General features: G+C 47.8%; 1 protein-coding gene across 2 annotated transcripts; it reads right to left on the minus strand.

The window, feature by feature from the left end:
* Positions 1 to 1,548: 1,548 nt before the first annotated feature.
* DIO1 (iodothyronine deiodinase 1) lies at positions 1,549 to 18,846 on the minus strand. Of its 2 annotated transcripts, XM_023188192.1 has the most exons (4): positions 18,510 to 18,846; positions 8,352 to 8,495; positions 6,627 to 6,826; positions 1,549 to 2,683 (listed from the first exon to the last, which is right to left on the minus strand). In XM_023188192.1, the coding sequence occupies exons 1-4, from the start codon at positions 18,844 to 18,846 to the stop codon at positions 2,615 to 2,617; spliced, it is 750 nt and encodes a 249-aa protein (XP_023043960.1). In that variant the 3' UTR covers positions 1,549 to 2,614. The 2 variants fall into 2 exon arrangements, with proteins under 2 accessions (XP_023043960.1, XP_023043967.1); XM_023188199.1 differs by lacking the exons at positions 6,627 to 6,826; positions 8,352 to 8,495 and having other exon boundaries at positions 2,615 to 2,683.
* Between the last annotated feature and the right edge of the window lie 2,742 nt (positions 18,847 to 21,588).

Consider the following 21,588-nt stretch of genomic DNA (forward strand, 5'->3'; position numbering starts at 1 on the left):
GGCTCCCATCCCAAATTATGGAAGTACTGGGCATCTTTGAAGACCAAGCTCAAGTGCCACCAGCTCCAAAAAGCGTTGTTGGATTCACCCAGCTCAGAGGATTGCTGTCTCCTCTGTGCCCTCTGAGCATTTAGTCTTCACTCTAACATATATTCCACCTTGAGTTATGGTCATTGGAGTGTATGTCTGGTCCCCTGTGAGATAAGCTGCTGGAGGACAATAGCTGTTCCTTGTCCATCTTTGCATAACTCTGCACCCAGAAAAGTATCAATGCTCAATGTTTGATGCATTAAGTTGGAGAGAATTGAATTGGAAAGCCAGGGGTCTATTTTTATCATTCTGAAAAACTCCTCCGTTTCAGCTACTATTATTTGTTGAAAACAGGGAAATTTCTGTGCATTTATAGACATGAATTGGAAGACCATCAGAGAAGTGATTCAGAAGAGCCTTGCCTTATATGCTGTCTCCTTTTGTGGAACTTAGTACTTAGGAGGGACAGTGAGTGTTCAGCTGTGCTTCAGTCCCATCCTCACAGCTTCTCATTTTCAGTATAACCTCAAAAACTCATGCCTGTATTGGTCATGAGTGGCTTTGGTAGGATGGAAAATTTTTTTCCAGCGTCCCTATTGTCTTGTCCTCCTTCCACCCCCAACCTCCAAAAAGAGGGCCTGAGGAAGCAGTTGTAAGACAATAATTATGATAATCACAATAGCCAACACTTGATGACATTTTCTCCAAATCAGGCACAGTTCTGAGTGCTCTACTCATGAATCTATGGACTAGGCACTATTGAAACCCTGTTTTATAGGTCAAGATACCAAGGCAGCTTGATCAAAGTCACCCAGCTGGCAGAAATAGAGCTAGGACTCTGGCCTTCAAGTTAAGAGATCCGGTTTGAATCTCGGCTTGTTACTTACTAGTTCTGAGAAGTTATGCAAGTTATTTAACTCTCTGAGCCTTGATTTCCTCATCTGTAAAATGGGGATAATCATCTCCTCTTTGAGATATAGAGAGATTAAATGAGATAACATATCTGAAAGTGAAAGTGACTGTGCCTGGTAGATGATTAATAATGACTTTTTTTTTAAACGGAGTCTCGCTCTGTCACCCAGGCTGGAGTGCAGGGGCACCATCTTGGCTCACTGCAACCTCTGCCTCCCAGGTTCAAGGGGTTCAAGTGATTCTCCTGCCTCAGCCTCTTGCAATAATAACTATTTTTAAAATAATAAAGTGACAACATTAATAATATTAACTTTGTAGCAACTAAAGTATAGCTAAAGAGAATATGTTCTCATGCTAGCAAAAGGTCTCCAGATCCATTCTTTGATGTCATGCTGTAAAGGTAATTTGATTCCAATGTGAAAAATTGTTTCACTCCAGCAGGAGTTCATAAGACAAAACCACATTTAACATGTAACACAGGGCCTGAATGTTCTTCCCCCCAGATGAGGCCCTTCCAGCATATGGTAGTTTTGCTGGTCAGATTACATGGGTAATCAGATACAAATTGGAAAAGAAAATGTAAAGATCACACTGAAGCCATCAAAATAGCCTGATATATTTTAATCATTCTGTTATTAGCTTACTGCATCTTATAACATTTTCTTTTGAATCAAGTCACAGCCGTGTGTACTTTAGGCTGTGGCCATCATAAACAAATATGTAAAGACACAGAGTTGAAATAGATGAATACCAATGGTTATCCGTCAGTTTGATGTAATCTAACACAAATGACCATTAAGAGACTTGCGAAGAAATCAGAGAAACAGACTTTCACATACGAGCTTCTGCATAACTGAATGACAGCATTGCTGGTGCCTATTGTTTGGTTTGGTCAAGGTTGTGCTTTTGGGAAGCCAACCCTCCCTTCTAGATGACTGTTGAAAAGTGAAGCTAGTGGAAGATTTCAGGGTACAGAGAGCTAGATTTCTGTGAAATATATTCAAAGATGGTAAAGTGAGTACTCTCCTCTTCCCTGGTAAAATTAGAGATGTGTTACCATGGAAACTCACCCATCATCACCAGCAATGTGGACAGGTTTAAATCTTTTGGCAAGGAGAGGATGACTGCCTCCTCTTGTTTCTAATCCCTCCTCTTCCAACTCCTCATCTCTTCCTAACAACTGCAATTCTTCCCATACTTGGTTCTAAAAACTAACTTAGTGTCTTAAATGATCAATTCCATAAATGCAAATTGGGTAAAATGAATTTCCCTAGTAGAAGGAATGCCAGCTTGAATTACTTGGTATCAGAGTGGCTGGAGAGAGATACCATACCTCAGAAGTGTGCCTGTACAGTGCAACTGCTCTCTCAAAGATGGTGTGCAGGGAATGTGGTCTCCACAGTGGGAGCAGTGTCAGGCTGTACTTTCTTCAACAGGGAACTAGCCTGAACAGCTCAAATGTTGCTTCATTTTCTGATAATAACAATTTGTCTTGATTGGGTGCTGTGGCTTGCATTCCTCAGCTGGGACTTGTTTGCTTAGATTAGAAAAACCTGAGCTAGCAATTCAGCTAGGGACACAGGTCAAAGGTAAAAGCCAGCTGGGTCTCAGGGAGAGCCAAGCCTTGAGAAGCCCTCCCGTTGGTCACCTAGAATTGAGGTATCTGTCCAGATTAACTGTAGAGCTTTTCCAGAACAGCACGAACTTCCTCTGGATTGTAGTTCCAAGGGCCAGATTTACCCTGCAAGAGAAAAGAATCAGGCATTCCCAGATTTCCAACTTGCAAGGAACATGTAGGTTTGGAGGTTAGTTGTAAGATCTGGTCAAATGATGTCTATGTAGGAGCCGTCAGCATGGCTAATTCAGTGGCAGATGCAACCGTGAGGTGGATGAGAAAGTGTGGGGCCGGGCGCGGTGGCTCAAGCCTGTAATCCCAGCACTTTGGGAGGCTGAGATGGGCGGATCACAAGGTCAGGAGATCGAGACCATCCTGGCTAACACAGTGAAACCCCGTCTCTACTAAAAAATACAAAAAACTAGCTGGACGAGGTGGCGGGTGCCTATAGTCCCAGCTATTCGGAGGCTGAGGCGGGAGAATGGCGTGAACCCGGGAGGCGGAGCTTGCAGTGAGCTGAGATCTAGCCACTGCACTCCAGCCTGGGCGACACAGCAAGACTCCGTCTCAAAAAAAAAAAAAAAAAAAAAAAAGTGTGTACAGTGGCATCAGCAGTTAACAGGAAGGTTGGACAGAGAAGCAGGAAAACTAGAGGACATAAAGTGACATAGTCTTTCAAAAAGAGAAGAGTTCTGTACAAATAAGCTTTTCTTCCATACTTAGACCTTCAGACTGACCTAATCTTCTCCAGCCTTCACATCAAGTTCTACCCATCCTACCTCAGAACCATCTCTGCCTCTCTAGCTCTACTGCCCTAGGTCAGCCCTTTTCATCCACAACTTGGGCAGCTGCCACCCCTCCCAGCTATCCCCAGTCCTTAGTCCCTGCTCCCTCCTGTCCATTTTTCAACCAGGAACCAGTGAACTTTCTTTTTTTCTTTTCTTTTTTTTTTTTTTTTGAGACAGAGTCTCACTCTGTTGCCCAGGCTGGAGTGCAATGGTGCAATCCTGATTCACTATAACCTCCGCCTCCCAGGTTCAAGGGATGCTCCTACCTCAGCCCCCTGAGTAGCAGGGAATACAGGCGCACTCCACCACGCCTGGCTAATTGTTGTGTTTTTAGTAGAGATGGGGTTTCGCCACGTGGACTAGGCTGGTCTCCAACTCCTGGCCTCAGGTGACCCACTCGCCTTGGCCTCCCAAAGTGCCAGGATTACAGGCGTGAGCCACCATGCCCAGCCATGGAACCAGTGAACTTTCTTTTTCTTTTCTTTTTTTAGAGAGTCTCATTCTGTCACCAGGCTGGAGTGCACTGGCACAGTCTTTGCTCACTGCAACCTCCGCCTCCTGGGTTCAAACAATTCTCATGCCTCAGCCTCACAAGTAACTGGGATTACAGGCGTGCGCCACCACGCCTGGCTAATTTTTTTGTACTTTTAGTAGAGACAGGATTTCACCAGGCTGGTCTTGAACTCCTGAGCTCAGGTGATCCACCCACCTGGGCCTCCCAAAGTACTAGAGTTACAGCCGTGAGCCAGTGAACGTTCTAAGCACAGGTCTGATCATGTCTCTTTCCTGCTCCAAACCTGTCAGTGGCTCTCCTTTGCCCTAAGATGAAGGCCAAACCCCTTGGTCCAGAATGAGACCCCTGTGTAACCCCAATGTCCCGAATTCTTTATTCACACTCTGCCCTACTATGCCTCAGTGCCTCCACCCACCCTCTTCCCTATACTGCGGTGATTTTCACTCACTGTGCTCACTGGGCCAACTCCTTATCCTTTAAGGCCCAAGCAATTGCTGCCCCCTGTGAGAAGCCTACCCTTCCCTAGAGGCTGAAAAACTTACAGTCTGAGAGCCAGACCAGTCCTGATGCCTCACATGCTTTCATTTGCATGTTGTCTGCAGCTGCTGTTGTGCTATAACAGCAGAACTGAATTGTTGCAACAGGGATTACTTGGCACAAAGTTGAAAATATTTACTATCAGGCCCTATACAGAAAAGGCATTCTGACCCCTGCTCTGGAGTCCCCCAACAGTTGGGACACTGTAATAGTCTTATTTGGGTCTTCCTTTTCCGTCAGCCTGTGAGTAAGGGTGTGGGCCATTTTCTTTTTTTCTTTTTTTTTGAAATGGAGTCTCGGTCTGTTGCCAAGGCTGGAGTGCAGTGGCACAATCTCGGATCACTGCAACCTCCGCCTCCCGGGTTCAAGCAGTTCTCCTGCCCTAGCCTCCCAAGTAGCTGGGACTACAGGCACACGCCACCATGCCTGGCTACTTTTTGTATTTTTAGTAGAGACGGGGTTTCAGCATGTTAGTCAGTCTGGTCTCGAACTCCTGACCTCGTGATCCACTTGCCTCGGCCTCCCAGAGTGCTGGGATTACAGGCATGTGCCACTGTGCCCGGCCGGTCATTTTTTTTTCTTTTTTTCAAGATGGAGTTTTGCTCTTGTTACCCAGGCTGGAATGCAATGGCGCGATCTCGGCTCACCGCAACCTCTGCCTCCTGGGTACCAGCTATTCTCCTGCCTCAGTCTCCCAAGTAGCTGGGATTATAGGCATGCACCACCACAGCCATCTACTTTTGTATTTTTAGTAGAGACAGGGTTTCACCATGTTGGTCAGGCTAGTCTCCAACTCCCGACCTCAGGTGATCTGCTTACCTTGGCCTCCCAAAGTGCTGGGATTACAGGCGTGAGCCACCGTGCCCAGCTAGGTGTGGGTCATTTTCAATTCATTTTTGTGTTTCTGGTATTTGCACAGGGTCTAACTCAAGGTAGGGACTCAGTGCCCAGGGTACCTCAATCATGCCTGAACCATGTCCCAAGGTACAGGAAAGGATGAAGGACCCAAATTCTTCTACCGTGACCATTGCACCATGGAGAATTTGCCTGCAAGTTTTTGCTTGTTTTATCTGAGTAAGTAGGGTCAGCTTGATCTTGATCTGTGGACAGAGGAACATCCACATACTTGGTTTCATCTGCTCCCTAAGGCTTGAAATCCCTTCAATAGCTTTAAAACGTAGTTTCTACCTTCTTAAGGGAGGCCAAGCCAACTGTGTCTAAAGAGTCAGAGGCTGTGCACTTATCTCCCTCACCCTGACCAGGCTGGAACTTTCGAGAGGAAGCAATCACAAGAAAGGGAGCCTGAAATGCATTTCTGCCTCACATCCCTGCGTCCAGCATTTCCAGCTCCAAACCACGGGTTCCATTCCCCTTGAGTCTTCTACACCACCAGCCCTGGTTCAGGCCTGTCTCAGATGTTAGCAGCTTCAGACCTTCTCATTTCTGGCCCACCCGATCAGGGGATTTAGAATTGAAGTCAGAGCCTTGCCCAGTGTGACCTTGGACAAGTCAATTCCCCTCTCTGAATACTGTTTATAAAACAAAAACAGACTGGGCACGGTGGCTCACGCCTGTTATCCCAACACTTTGGGAGGCCAAGGCGGGCAGATCACTTGAGGCCAAGGGTTCAAGACCAGCCTGGCCAACAGGGCGAAACCCCATCTCTACTCAAAATACAAAAATTAGCTGGGCATGGTGTGTGCCTGTAGTCCCAGCTACTTGGGAGGCTGAGGCAGGAGAATCACTTGAATCCAGGAGGTGGAGGTTACTTGGGAGGTTGAGCCAAGATCACTCCACTGCACTCCAGCCTGGGCAACAGAGTGAGAATCTGTATCAAAAACAAACAACAAACAAACAAAAAACAAAACAAACAAACAAAAAAACCAAAACCAAAAACAACATTCTCTGTCTCTCAGTTTGAAACCAGACCAGGACTGGGCCATCATCTGGGTTCAAAAGGCAGCCAGGAGGATGCAGCTCCAGTCCAAATGCTAGGGACTTTTGCGTGCATTATTTCATCCCCTGTGAGGTGGAGACCAACATTCCCATTTTGCAGAAGAGGAAATTGAAGGTACTCCAAGAATTAAAAACACTCGCCCGTGGTCACATGGTTGGTAAATGGCTGGGTGGTGATTTGAATCCAGTTCTGCTTGATGCAAAACCTTCTCTTTGCCCTTCCGCTCCCTGGGCCCCTTTGCCCTCCCTGTACCCTCTGTCCCCAGGTCACCACCTTGTAGAGGATCCTGCCCTCCTGGATTACGTAGAGCCTCTCAGGCAGTGCTGCGTAGAGCTGGCTGCTCTGGTTCTGCATGGTGTCCACCACCACAGGGCACTGGGGGCTCCTGGCCAGCAGTAGATGGGCTGCCTGTAGGCGGTCCTGAAGGTTCCGGTGATTTCTGATGTCCATGTTGTTCTTAAAAGCCCAGCCATCTACAAGAGAAAGGCCAGGCACCAAGTCCCACTGATATAGCACACACTTCCTGCAGACTAGCCCCTCACTTTTTTTTTTTTTTGGAGACAGTTTCACTGTTGTTGCCTAGGCTGGAGTGCAATGGCACGATCTTGGCTCACCGCAACCTCCACCTCCCAGGTTCAAGCAATTCTCCTGCCTCAGCCTCCTGATTAGCTGGAATTACAGGCATGCGCCACCATGCCCGGCTAATTTTGTATTTTTAGTAGAGAAGGGGCTTCTCCATGTTGAGGCTGGTCTCGAACTCCTGACCTCAGGTGATCCACCTGCCTTGGCCTCCCAAAGTGCTGGGATTACAGGCATGAGCCACTGCGCCCAGCCAATAGCCCCTCACTTTTAACTGAGGTTCTCAGAGCCCTTGGCAATGATTTGGTCTAGTTTCCTATTATGGTTGAATGTGCAAGGTCACATCAGGAATTAGTGATTGATCCAGAACTGAAGCCCAGGGCTCTTGGCTGTCAGGCCCCTGCTCTTCAATGTGAAATAGTCCAATAAACCAGCACTCCTTGATCTTGAATGTGCATGAATCATTTGGGGACCTTGTTATAGGAAAATTCTGATTCGGTCTGTCGAAGGTGGAACTGAGAGTCCTTCTAACTCCCAGGATGCCAAGACTGCTGGCACCTAGACCATACTTGGAGAGGCAAGGGTTTAGATCAGTAGTTCTCTAAGTGTGTGTCCCCAGACTAGCAGCATCAGCATCACCTGGAAGTTTGTTAAGTAGTGCAAACCCTAGACCTCAGCCTAGATGGACTAGGAATGGGACCCGGACATCTGCATTTTAACAGCCTTCCAGATGATTCTAATTCATACTGAATTTAAGTACTACTGCTCCAGAGTCTAAACACTTTTCTCCTAATTCTTCACCACAGTGTTCTTTCAAAAATGCAAATATAGGCTGGGCGCAGTGGCTCACGCCTGTAATCCCAGCACTTTGAGAGGCCAAGGTGAGCAGATTGTTTGAACCTAGGAGTTTGAGACCAGCCCAAGTAACATGGTGAAACTGTTTCTACAAAAAAATACAAAAATCTAGCTGGGCGTGGTGGCGTATACCTGCAGTTCCAGCTACTTGGGAGGCTGAGGCGGGAGGATCGATTTAGCCCAGGAGGTTCAGGCTGCAGTGAGCCATGCAAGTGCTACTGCATTCCAGCCCAGATGACAGAACAAGACCCTGTCTCAAAAAAAAAAAAAAAAAAAGTTCTTCTCCCTTGACTTCCCTATTTATCCAATCAAAATGTTAGAATCTTCTCCTAGCCAGACCCTGTCACTCCAGGTGTTCTGCTCTCTGTACCCTGGTTGAAAGCACAGACTGTGAGGTTAGCCTAGTGCAGGGCCTGGGAGTGATGGGTGCTCAGTGAATAGTGGCTCTTTCCCTCTCCCCTCCTCTTCCTTCCTCTACCTCCCAACCTTGAGATGGGGCCTGGGGAAAAGGGAGAGAGAAAAGAGAGTAAGAAGAGGTAGAAGAGGCAGAGAATCTTTCTGTACCTGATGCATGTGCTTCTTCAATGTAAATGATGAGAAAATCTGCTATGGAACTAAAGTCTTCAATAAGCCTCTTGAATTGGTCGAATTTGAACATAAATGAAGGTCAGGTACAACTTCCAAAATTCAGCACCAGTGGCCTATTGCCTGAAACAGCAAGAGCCATCACAAACTGAGAATCTACACACAGTTTTCTTTTACAAGCACCATTTCACTCCTATGTTTAATTCTGTTATTTTTATTGCCCCCCGACCCTCAACCCCAGGATGGGTCCTAGGCACTGGGGTCCGAAGCCTAGACAGTATGACTTAGCAGGGGATGAAACTGGTTTACTCCTCTCCAAAATGAGAGTTTTTTTAGGTGGTCTCAGTGGACCACCTGTAGTTGCCACATGGTAGTTTAAATATAAGAGGAGTCCCTTTCAGGCAGTTTATAAGGCAGGTATGCATCCATTCTCTCCTGCGATGGGATTAGTAATACGGCAAGGTTGGTAATTTTTTCCCCCATTTTATAGACAAAGAAACTGAGTTTTACATACTTGCTTCAGGTCACACTTCAGGTCATTTTAACTCCTCACAGGTCAGTGAGGAGTTAAAATGAACATTCTGGTTTCTGAACTCTCAATTCAGTGCTTTCTATTCATAGCACTTCAGTTTCCTCATCCACAAGGGGGCATAATAATACTTTGTAGCATTGTTATGATGATTAAATTAATAGAGATAAGGGCTTAAACAGGTTCCTGGCCCATAGTAAGTACTTAATAAATGTAAGCTCTTGCTATGAGCTTTTATCTCCTCCCTGAGCTATGAAGTAGGGAGGCACCGAAGGCAGCTCCACAAAGACAGTGAACGCTAGGAGCAGGACCAGCTGCATAATTTGCTGGGCCTGCTGCCAAATGAAAATGCAGGGTTCCTTGTTCAAAAAGTGGGGGAAAGTGCCGTTAAACTTATGAAAATATAAAGACTTTTCTTTCTTTTTTATTTATTTATTTTTTTGAGATGCAGTCTCGCCCAGGCTGGAGTGCAGTGGTGTGATCTCAGCTCACTGCAACCTCTGCCTCCGGGGTTCAAGCGATTCTCCTGCCTCAGCCTCCTGAGTAGCTAGGACTCCAGGTGTGCGCCACCACACCCGGTGAATTTTTGTATTTTTAGTAGAGATGGGGTTTCGCTATGTTGGGCAGGCTAGTCTTGGACTCTTGGCCTCAAGTGATCCGCCAACCTCGGCCTCCCAAAGTGCTGGGATTACAGGCCTGAGCCATCATGCCCGGCCTAGAATACAAAGACATTTCTAATCTTCTGCAGTCCCTCTCTTGACCTAGCATCGTGTATTTTAGTTGCTATTTAATGTCATATTCCCCTGGCACAGGGATATTCATAGAGTGAGAGCAGATCCTCACAGATACCCAGCACCCCAGAGACCGAGTGTGCGTGCACTTCCCTCTCCCTCCAGCCACCAGACCAACATGCCATGCCCTGCCCAGCATCACAGAAGTTGAGCCAGACATGGCCCCTTCCCACTTGCCCACCACTCCAACCCACAGGGTACTGCAACCACTGTAAGGGACATACTAGGTACCTTGCTGGGGGAAAGGGTGGGCAAGAGGCTTCCCCCACCCTCAGTCACTTGGCGAATTGCACCATGGCACTGCGAGTCCAGGATGGGGACAGCTGCCATGCAACACAGGGGGATGTGACACCTGCCCCCACCTTCCTCACATCTGTATCCAGGCCCACTCTGGGGTCAGGAGATGGCAGAAGTCACTGGGTGGGAGCAGGAAGGAGCACCTGGGGATGGGAGAGTGGGTCTTAGAGAACATGTCCTGGAGGGGCAGGGAGGCTGTGGAAGACAGGAGCCTGTGTGAGCGGAGGCTCCAAGTCCTCGGGACATGCTCCATTGTCCCATAGGGTTTCACTTACAAAATGCAGATTCAAAGATAAAATTATGAAGAATTTCAAGACATACTTTGCAACTCTGGTGTGCTAAAAACAACAGCAACAAAAATTCAAGACAGCTGCTGCAGAACATTAAACCTCAAGGACAAGGCCCTTTTGAGTGTAGGTCCCTGTGTGCTTCACTGGTCCCATGTCCATGAAGCCAGCCCTGAGTGGAAACCTTCTGTAACTCTCCATCCTAGACCAAGGACAACTCTGGGGAGCAGCCGACCCCCTCTGGTTTCTTACGACCAGAGCTGACGTTGTTGAGCCCTTACCATATATTTATTGGAGCATGGCTGGTCGTGCACTGTGACATGGCCTGTTTAAGTGTCCACATACCCCCAAACCCCGCTACTTATTGTCCCCTGAGGGCAGGGCCTGTTCCTCATTCATCCTCGAATCCCCAGCATGTAGCACACTCCCGTTCTATCTACAAGTATTTATTCAGCACTTTAAATATGCAGGTCTCCCTGCCACACACTGGGGATTTGGCAGAGAATGAGCCCAGCAGCTCTCTGGCTGTGTGCAGTTTGAAGTCTGCTTAATGGGGAGACAGGCAAAAAAAAAAAGTAAGTAAATGCATAAATGAAGAAGTTTCAAATTGTGATCAGTGTTATGAGAGAGGCTATAAAGGAGTGACCTACTTTAGACAGGCGGGGTAGGGAAGGCCTCTGAGGAGCTGCCATTTAACCTGAGAAATGAAGGACAGGAGAGAACCAGCCATGGGCAAAGGGAGAAGGGGATTCTAGTCAAAGAGACTCACACAGAGCCCCCCAAGGAGGGACAGAACTTGGTGTGTTCAAGGCCCCACAAAACCACTGGCAGGAAGCAGGCAGGGAGAGCAACAAGAGAAGGGTTAGAGAGTTAGGGATGGACCAGAACAGGCAGGCTCCCATAAGCCTTTGTAAAGAATCTGGATTTTATCCTAGGTGTGTGGGCTATCACAGGAATATAAAGCAAGGGTGGTGAATATTGTTGCATATTTTCTTTCTTTCTTTTTGTTTTTAAGAGATGAGATCTTGTTATGTTGCCCAGACAGGAATGCAGTGGCTATTCACAGGTGCCATCGTAATACACTACAGCCTTGAACTTCTGGGCTCAAGCGATCCTCCTGCCTCAGCCTTCTGAGTAGCTACAACTATAGGCACACTTGACTATATCTGACTCATTTGTTGCAATTTTGGCTGCCCAGCTCTTAACTCTCCTTTCTACTTAAAATTCCCTATTTTGTATTCTATTTATCAAACAGTGTGCCCAGCCTTGCCCTATGGAAGACAGAAGGGCCAGGTTCACACTCTGTGCCTGGCAGCCAGGGCTCAGGCAGTGAACCCAGCTGGGCTAATTATACCCTTCCACATAGATCTTTGATTCTGGGAGTCATTGAGATGGCAGAATTCATCCACAGCCCAGTTGTGGTGCCCTGTAAGGGATGGTGATGGGTTCCCATGGCAACCACAATGACAGCAGGATCCAAGCCCAACTATTGATGCTAAAAGACAGTCCAGTCAAGACCAGCTGGTATTGTTTCTGGAAAGCACTCAACATCTTTCCAGTATGTTCCTTTATGTACAAATGTGGGTGTGACCAAGAAAACCAGAGGGAGCTTCCGTTGCTTACAAGCCAGAACCCTGACAGCTACAGTAGGGCCATGTAATGACCAGACTTACACTTGAAGATCACTCTGGCTGCTCTGCGGAGAAAGGACTAAGAGTGAAAATGAAAGTGAGGGATAAGCAGTTAGGGGGCACTGGAGAAGTCTGCATGAAAGACAACGGGCCTGGACGCAGTAGCTCACATCTGTAATCCCAGCACTTTGGGAGGCCAAGGCAGGAGGATCGCTTGAGCCCATGAGTTTGAGACTACTCACAGTGGGCAACATAGTGAGACCTCATCTCTGTAGTCCCAGCCACTCAAGAGGCTGAGGCCGGAGGATCCATTAAGCCCAAAAGGTTGAAGCTGTGGTCAGCTGTGATTGTGCCATTGCACTCCAGCCTGGGCCACAGAATGAGACCCTGTCTCTATAAGAGAAAGAGAGAGAATGGGAGCCTGGGCTAGCTAGTGTGGGGCGGTGGAGCTGGGGAGAAGGAAGAATTGACAGAGTTTGCTGATAGATGGGGAGTAGAGGGCATGTTAACTTGCATGTGGTTTATTTGGTTAACTATATCCCCTCTGTGTTCTGCAAAGAATTTAAAGCTCCTTACACCTATACTAACACATTAAATAGAATTTTTTATTTTTTATTTTTGAGACGGAGTTTTGCTCTGTCACCCAGGCTGTAGTGCAAAAGCGTGATCTCAGCTCACAGAAACTTCCGCCTCCCAAGTTCAAGGAATTCTCTTGCCTCAGCCTCCCAAGTAGCTGGGATTATAAGCGCACACCACCATGCCTGGCTAATTTTTGTATTTTTAGTAGAGACAGGGTTTCTCCATGTTGGTCAGACTGGTCTCAAACTCCTGACCTCAAATGATTCGCCGGCCTTGGCCTCCCAAAGAGCTGGGATTACAAAGTTAGCCACTGTGCCTGGCCAGAATTTTTTTAATCATGCCCCTCTGGGAGGCAAAGAACAGGAGGGGAAAATGGAATACACACAGGCCATAGGTCCCATGCATTTGTTGTAACCGAGCTATATTTTGACTCTGAGTTTCCTGGTGGCCAAGTAAAAGAAGAAACAAAAGTGGCTTATGGTCCTCAATTTTTAGTATATGAGAGGAAAGCAGACCGGTTTCACTGGACACACAAAGCAGCTGTCCTTGTCTTTGGGTCACAGACTTTTTCCTAAGAGGCCTGAGGAGGCATTAAGTGACCTCAGTCTCTGCTGGTTGACTGCACTATGATTTCTCACCCATGTGGCAAGGAGGCCCAGGCTTCAGGAGGGCAGCTAGCTCAGAGGTCAATTGTGGCCAAGTGGCCGGTCACTGGCCTCCGATGACCCCAGAGAGTCACTCTGTCACTCTTTAGGTAGGAACCCAAAAAGCCTTGGCAACATAGCAGGACCCCATCTCTAACAAAAAATTATCCAGGTGTGGTGACACACGTCTAGTCCCAGCTACTTGGGAGGCTGAGGCCTCAAGACCGCTTGAGCCCAGGAATGAGGCTGCTGTGAGCTATGGTCATGCCAGTGCACTCCAGCTTGGGCAACAGCGTGAGACGCAGCTCAATAAAAACAAAAAATAAAGAACCCGAAAGACTTATGGTCATGATCAACTCCAAGTATCAGCAGTATGAAATTTTGTTTTTAATTGGGAAAAAACTCAACATCCACTGATTCAGATGCTGGAAGAGACAGAGTCATTTGTTTAATTATTTATAGTGTGGTTGGGTACAGTGGTCAGTATTGAGGGCAAAGTTTAAACTAAGTTCTCTGCTTTCCTCAGCAGCAGAGAGCAGCAGAAAGGATGGGTGCATGGGGGCTGGCACCCTGCCCATGTCCACAGACCACAGTGCAGAGAACACCATTTCAAGAATCCAGTGAAGACTATCAAGTCCAACTCCTTTGTATAAATGGGAAAAGAGCCCAGACCAGTAAATTACCCCCGACATCAGGATCTCTCAACAGAGAAATCCTATTTATAGTTACTGGACAACACTTGTAAGTACACTTGGAAAGATGTTAGAAGATTTTAAACAGGGGCTGAAATAAAGCCAGTTTCAGATTAACTCTCAAGTATCCAGAAAGTAAAGCATCCAGAACTTGCCTTCTGCCACACCATGCCAGTTACTCGATGTTTTGTTCTGTGTGTGTCCAAGAGTGTGTGTATATTGTGTTATTGTGTTCGTGCATGTGCATGGACACACAGAGGGCTGGAGGTGGCTGAGAGTTTCCCTGAGCTCCTGTTGTCTTATCCAGTAACAGCAAGTGAACGAGCTGAGAGTCAGAAGTCCAGTTCCGGCTCTCCTAAGAATTCACTGTGTGACTCTAAGCAAGTCATTCACCTCTCTGGGCCTTTGCATCTCAAAAACAAAGCAGTTGCTTTAGATTATCAGTAAAGATTCTTCATGTCTCTCTGTCTCTGGCTCTGAGTTCAGAGTTCATACACAAAGCATACAACAGGGCTTTTTGGTGGCCTGGTGGGTTTCCAAAGTAGTTACAACATGTCTTTTTTTTTTGAGACAGAGTCTCGCTTTGTTGCCTAGGCTGGAGTGCAGTGGTGTGATCTCAGTTCACTGCAACCTCCACATCCCGGGTTCAAGCGATTCTCCTGCCTCAGTCTCCCGAGTAGCTGGGATTACAGGCGCCTGCCATGATGCCCGGCTAATTTTTGTATTTAGTAGAGACAGGAGTTCATCAGGTTGGCCAGGCTGGTCTCGAACTCCTGACATCAAGTGATCCACCGGCCTCGGCCTCCCAAAGTGCTGGGATTACAGGCGTGAGCCACCGCGCCCAGCCAATGTCTTTCTAATAAGCAGAAGTGATCATGTTTACTTCCCGCTTGGAAACCCCTCCAGAACTCACCAGTACTCTCAGGATACAGTCAACCTGCAGCTACGACACACAAAGCCCCATAAGCTCTGGTTCCTGATGATGCCTTCAGCCTCATCCTTCACCCCTTCCTGCCTCTGGGACCCGACCTGTGCCAACCTGAATGTTGCTCCTCCACTGACCTCTACTCCTCCTCCTCTCTGCCCTGCCCAGCTCCCCGTGCCCCTCTTCCTCACCCACCCCCAGGTTTCACTGCCCCTAGACAATCAGCTCACCATCCTTTCCTCTAAGAAGCTTTCCCTTGGCCACCTTCTTACCCTACTCTTCCCCCAGTGCCCTCTGCTTCCCTGGCATGACACCATCGCTCACTCCGGGTTATGAGGCCTTCCAGGACAGAGGCCCATAGTGTTTATTTCCATATTGTTAGTACCTATGATTTCAGGGGACTTTAGGTTAATGTGTTGAAAGTAAACTCTATTTTGCAAGTAGATTTTTTTTTTTGCCTCAGTCCCCTCCTCTTACCATTAAAAATTTTTAAATTAATTAATTATTTTTTGAGACAGGGTCTTACTCTGTCACCTAGGCTGGAGTGCACTAGCACAAACACAGCTCACTGAAGCCTCGACCACCTGGGCTTAGTGACCCTCCCAACTCAGCCTCCTGAGTAGCTGGGACTACAGGCTCACACCACCTCGTCCCACTAATTTTTAAATATTTTGTAGAGACAGGGTTCCACTCTGTTGCATAAGCTGTTCTTGAACTCCTGGGCTCAAGAAATCCTCCCACTCAGCCACTCACAGTGTTGGGATTACAGGCATGGGCCAGTGCACCCGGTCACTCTTACCATTTTTTAGTCTCAGCTGCAGCAGCAGGGAGCAGAGACAAATTGAACCGTTTTTTATTTTATTTTATTATTATTTTTTAATTTTATTTTGAGACAGAATCTCTCTCTGTCACCCAGGCTAGAGTGCAGTGGTATGATCTTGGCTCACTACAACCGTTGCCTCCTGGGTTCAAGTGATTCTCATGCCTCAGCCTTCTGAGTAGCTGGGATTACAGGTGCATGCCACCATGCCTGGCTGATTTTTGTATTTGTAGTAGAGACAGGGTTTCATCATGTTGGCCAGACTGGTCTTGAACTCCTGACCTCAAGTGACCTGCCCGCCTCAGCCTCCCAAAGTGCTGGAATTACAGGAGTGAGTCACCGGGCTCAGCCCAAATTCAACAGTCTTTAATATGTAAACTGCCTCACTGAAAGTGGACAGTTACATGATGCAAGTGCATTCGTTTCAGGGAACTGATCTGCAGATGATTGGCATTCAGCAAATTGGCCTGGTTCTGTTATAGTGCTTGGCACATGGGCATGTGGTAAGTTAGTTATTACCATTGCTCTTACTACCAGTGGAATTAGTGAACATTTGTTGAATAAATTGAGGTCATCTGTGCACTGTGGTTTAAAATTATGAATGAACAACAACAACAAAAGAAGCTCTTGCCTTCCCCTCTGAAACACTCTTAACTTTTTTCCTTGTCAGGCTACAAAAATCTTACTCATTCTTCAAGGCCTAGTTCCAGAACCACCTCCTCCAGGAAACCTTCCAAGTCCTCCAGGCAAAAGTTCTATTTTTTATAGCCTCCCCCATTTCATGGGACTGTAAGGATTTGTTTATTACCTCCATCTGTTCTGTGGAACTGTAAACTCCTCATGTGCATACGCTCATATGCACATGAAATTCCAGGAGGAGGATATAGTATTCAGGGTTTCCCAACTACTTTGACCAGGCAACACTACATAGTAAAGCATATCTGTGGAACTTAGGTTCTAAAGAACATGCTTTCAAAAACACAGGATAGGCCAGGCACAGTGGCTCATGCCTGTAATCCCAGCATTTTGGAAGGCCGAAGTGGGTGGATCACTTGAGTCCAGGAGTTCGAGACCAGCCTGGGCAACATGGTGAAACCCCACCTCTACAAAAATTGCAAAAATTAGCCAAGCATTGTGGTGTGTACTTGTAGTCTCAGGTACTAGGGAGGCTACGGTGAGAGGATGACTTGAGCCTGGGAAGTTGAGGATGCAGTGAGCCATGATCATACTACTACACTCCAACCTGGGCAGTAGAGTGAGACTCTGTCTCAAAAAAAAAAAAAAAAAAAACAACAACAACAAGAAAAACACGGAATAAACCAACTGCCTCAGGTGCCTTCTCTACCTGCTGTATCTAGGCCCTGGGCCAAGCATGCTGAAGAATCCAGAGATAAATCAGACACACACCCTCTCCTGAGGCTCTCCATTGGGCAGGGAAATAAGACTTGTGCTTAGGTACCAGGTGCTGAGCAGGAAGCAGCAGTGTCCAAGGACAGGTGCAGACAAAGAGGCATGAGCCGAAGGGAGAGAGCACATGCCTAGCTGTAGGGAGCTGAGGTGGCTTCACAGAGGACAAGGCGGCATGAGAGCTGGACCCACATGAATGAGGGGGATTTAGAAGGGGATGGAGAGGGGAAGGGCATTCCTGACCAGCTGATATCAGCAAAGGCAAAGACAAAGGAAAGTACAAGAGATGCATAAGGCCCAACAGTTTGTCCAAAAGAACTGAGTGTGGCGGGGAGCTCGGAGGTAGAATTGAGAAGAAAAGGCTGGAGCCTGACCAGGGAGGACCTAGAATCCAAGGCTGAGCCTGGGCTTCATCCTAAATGCAGAGGGGAGCTGCTGAAGGTGGTTGAGCTGGGATGTACTCACAGAAGAGTAATCTGGCAGTCATTCACAAGCTGGGATGGCTGAGTGGGCAAGTGGGGGAGAAGGAAGTTCTGGCAGGAAGAGAAGCTGGGAGGACAAAAAAGAGAAAACTGGAGAGGTCAAGAAAAGTAGATGAAACTGGTTTTCCTGGACTGGGGAGTGGGTGGAGCTAGAGAAAACTGAGACTTTTTTTTTTTTTTTTTTGTGACGGAGTCTGGCTCTGTTGCCCAGGCTGGAATGCAGTGGCGCAGTCTCTACTCACTGCAATCTCCGCCACCTGGGTTCAAGTGATTCTTCTGCCTCAGCCTCCTGAGTAGCTGGGATTACAGGTGCATGCCACCACGCTGGCTAATTTTTGTATTTTTAGTAGAGACAGGGTTTCATCATGTTGGCCAGGCTGGTCTCAAACTCCTGACCTCGTGATCCAGCAGCCTCAGTCTCCCAAAGTGCCGGGATTACAGGCATGAACCACCAAGCCCAGCCGAGAGCTCTTTAACAAGTATTTACTGAGCAGCTACCATGTGCCAGCATCAGGCATGGGTGTAATAGTGGGTGAGAGCAATGGTGTCGACCTGCACTGAGTTTGCAGGCTAGTGAGGGAAACAGACATGAATCCTAGCCAGCCGTACATAATTACAAACCACGACAGGTGAAATAAAAGTTTAGGATGTTAAGCCAGCAGATGAGAGAAGGTACTCTAGTATGGGGGAGTTGGGCTTGGCTTCTCGAAAGAAGTGTCGTTGAGCAACAGTCTGAAGATTGAACAAGAGTTAACCAGGCAGAGGGGTGGGCAAAGAGCAGCCCAGGCAGATCAGCCTGTACAGAAAGAGCAGTGTTCCAGGGGCTGACAGGCCAGACAGGATGGTTTGTGATTTGAGTGCCTGGGAAGGTGGTGATGTTTCTTAGAGAAACAATCTACAAGAAGTCCTAACTCAGGAAGCAGGAAGAGGACAAGAAGGTCCAAAAGGAGCAGCAAGAGTAGTAGGAGAATTCAGGGCTTTCCAACCCATCTCTTCATCCCCCTCTACCACTGCTATTTCAAGCACCCTTCAAGTGTGCGGCAGCCTCCTGACCTTGCATAAAGTCCCAAATGTTGCACCTCTGTCCTGAGAGGCGGACCACCGGGCAGTTTGGGGCCAGACCCCCTAGCTCAGTCGTGTCCTCTAGTCGCTGCCAACGGACCTTCAAGACGAACCAGAAGTACTGGGTGCTGAAAAAGGTTGGGATCCAGTTGTCGTGGCTGAAATGGGGGTTCCTGGTCATACCGGTCTTCTCGCCCATGGCCAGGATGTTCCGCTTGACTCTGTCTGGAAACAGTATCAGAAGCACTTTACCCACAACCACATGGACAGCCACCTCCAAAAGTACCCAGAGCTTCTTCACCCACAGCCCTGACTGGGGCAGCCCCATCTCGGCACAGCCAGAGTAAGCTCTGAGGCCTATGGGCAGAGAGGCTGCAGCCAGGCGACACTGGGCGGAGCTGAATGAAGGCGCAGGGTAGGAGCAGCCAACCCTGGGCCAGGGGAAGGAGTCAGGTCAGAAGGTGTTTGCCTTTCTGTCATGAGACAGAAAATTCCTAACCAGGTGCACAAAGGTCTGTTCTAATCACCATCATTTCCGATTCTTTGCCTTAGCTTTTGAGAGATTCTTGGATTGGTAGATTCCACATCTTAAATTCTCCCTCTGATTAATTTTTTAAAAAACAAATACTTAAAAAGACCACACTTAAAGAGACCCTGTTAGATGCTCTCTCACAAGTCAGTAGGTTTGGATGTTAGTTATTCTTTATACACAAACTTCTGCTACTAATGAAAGATGTTTTTCCCAATCATGGTTTTTTTTTGGAGATGGAGTCTTGCTTTGTCACCCAGGCTGGAGTGCAGTGGCACGATCTCGGCTCACTGCAACCTCTGCCTCCGAGGTTCAAGCAGTTATCCTACCTCAACCTCCTGAGTAGCTGGGATTACAGGCGCCTGCCACCACACCTGGCTAATTTTTTTTTTGAGATGGAATCTCACTCTGTTGCCCAGGCTGGAGTGTGGTGGTGTGATCTCGGCTCACTGTAACCTCCGCCTCCCGGGTTCAAGCAATTCTCCTGCCTCAGCCTCCCGAGTAGCTGGGATTACAGGCATGCACCACCACACCCAGCTAATTTTTTGTATTTTTAGTAGAGATGGGATTTCACCATATTGGCCAGGCTGGTCTTGAACTTCTGACCTTGTGATCCGCCCGCCTCAGCCTCCCAAAGTGCTGGGATTACAGGTGTGAGTCACTGCACCCGGCCTAATTTTTGTATTTCTAGTAGAGACAGGGTTTCACCATGTTGGTCAGGCTGGTCTTGAACTCCTAACCTCAGGTGATCCACCCTCCTCAGCCTCCAGAAGTGCTGGGATTACAGGTGTGAGCCACTGTGCCTGGCCCCCCCATCGTGGCTTCTAGCTGGTGGTTCACTATTTCTTTTTTTTCTTTTTTTTTTTTTTTTGAGACGGAGGAGTCTCGCTCTGTCGCCCAGACTGGAGTGCAGTGGCGCGATCTCGGCTCACTGCAAGCTCCGCCTCCCGGGTTTACGCCATTCTCCTGCCTCAGCCTCCCGAGTAGCTGGGACTACAGGCGCCCGCCATCTCACCCGGCTAGTTTTTTGTATTTTTTAGTAGAGACGGGGTTTCACCGTGTTAGCCAGGATGGTCTCGATCTCCTGACCTCGTGATCCGCCCGTCTCGGCCTCCCAAAGTGCTGGGATTACAGGCTTGAGCCACCGCGCCCGGCCGTGGTTCACTATTTCTGTAGTCAGAGCCCTCCCCATGGGACATGGATCTGAAACCTTCCAGGGCAGAGACAGAACTGGGACCATCCCTAACAAAACCTGGGGCCTGCAACTCCCCTTAGCACTGGGAGTGGAGCAATAAATAAAACACCCTCTTCTCTCAAGAAGTCATGGTTTAGTGCGGGGAATAGACAAGTAAACAGAAAACTACCATTTCCTAAATGAAGTCCAGAGGCGGAGTATGTGTGTGGGCTACGAGAGCAGGGAGAAGGGGGAGCTTATTCTGATTAGAGAAGTCAAGAGGACTTCACTGAGGAAGTGATTTCTATGCTGAAACCAGAAAGACAGCAGGCAGTCAGCTGAACATAGCGGGGCTAGTGTACTGGTGGAAAGAACCATGTGGCAAAGACAGCATGGCTCATTGGAAAAACTGAAAGAAGAATCATAGAGCTCAGAGTTGGAAAGTGTTTTAAAACACAACCAAGACTTTTTTTTTTTTTTTTTTAAATAATTGAGAGGGGGTTTCCTTGTTCTGTCACTGGGCTGGAGGGCAGTGGTGTGATCACAACTTACTGCAGCCTCAAACTACTGGGCTCAAGCCATCCTCTCACCTCAGCCAGGGTAGTTAGGACTACAGGTGTGCCACCAAAACCCGGCAAATTTTGTGACTGTTATAGTGTCTCCTTATGTTGCCCAGTCTGGTCTTAAACTCCTGACCTCAAACAATACTTCCTTGGCCTCTCAAAATGCTGGGATTATGCGAATGAGCCACCATGCCCAGCCCCCAACTTCTTAAAGTAATCAGGGCTGATTTTCCCTACCATGTGTCACATTTATTTATTTATGAGACAGAGTCTCGCTCTGTTGTCCAGGCTGGAGTGTAGTGGCACAATCTCGGTTCACTGCAACCTCTGCCTCCCAGGTTCAAGCAATTCTCCTGCCTCAGCCTCCTGAGTAGCTGAGATTACAAGCGCGTGCCACCACGCCCAGCTAATTTTTGTGTTTTCGGTAGAGATGGGTTTCGCCATGTTGGCCAGCTGGTCTCGAATTCCTGACCTCAGGTGATCTACCCACCTTGGCCTCTGAAAGTGCTGGGATTACAGACGTGAGCCACTGAGCCACTCTTTTCTTTACCTGCTGGTGCAGTGGTATGAGAAGCCAAAAATGCCTAAGTGGCAGTTACAGCTTCCAATTCAGCGGAACTGTAACGAGTGGAAGTGTTCTCTCTCCTCCTTCCCTACTTCCCTGGGACCAGGATCTCCAACCAAGCAGAACTTGTGAGGCAGGAGGCACACATTCTATGTGTGTAGGTTTCACTGAAAGTGATAGTAAGAAGTGCTACCCCTTGGTTTGCAAATCTATAGGTATTTAGAACAAAGTACCATTAT

This window comes from Piliocolobus tephrosceles, chromosome 1 (genome assembly GCF_002776525.5).
Source record: "Piliocolobus tephrosceles isolate RC106 chromosome 1, ASM277652v3, whole genome shotgun sequence".
Lineage (NCBI taxonomy): Eukaryota > Metazoa > Chordata > Mammalia > Primates > Cercopithecidae > Piliocolobus > Piliocolobus tephrosceles.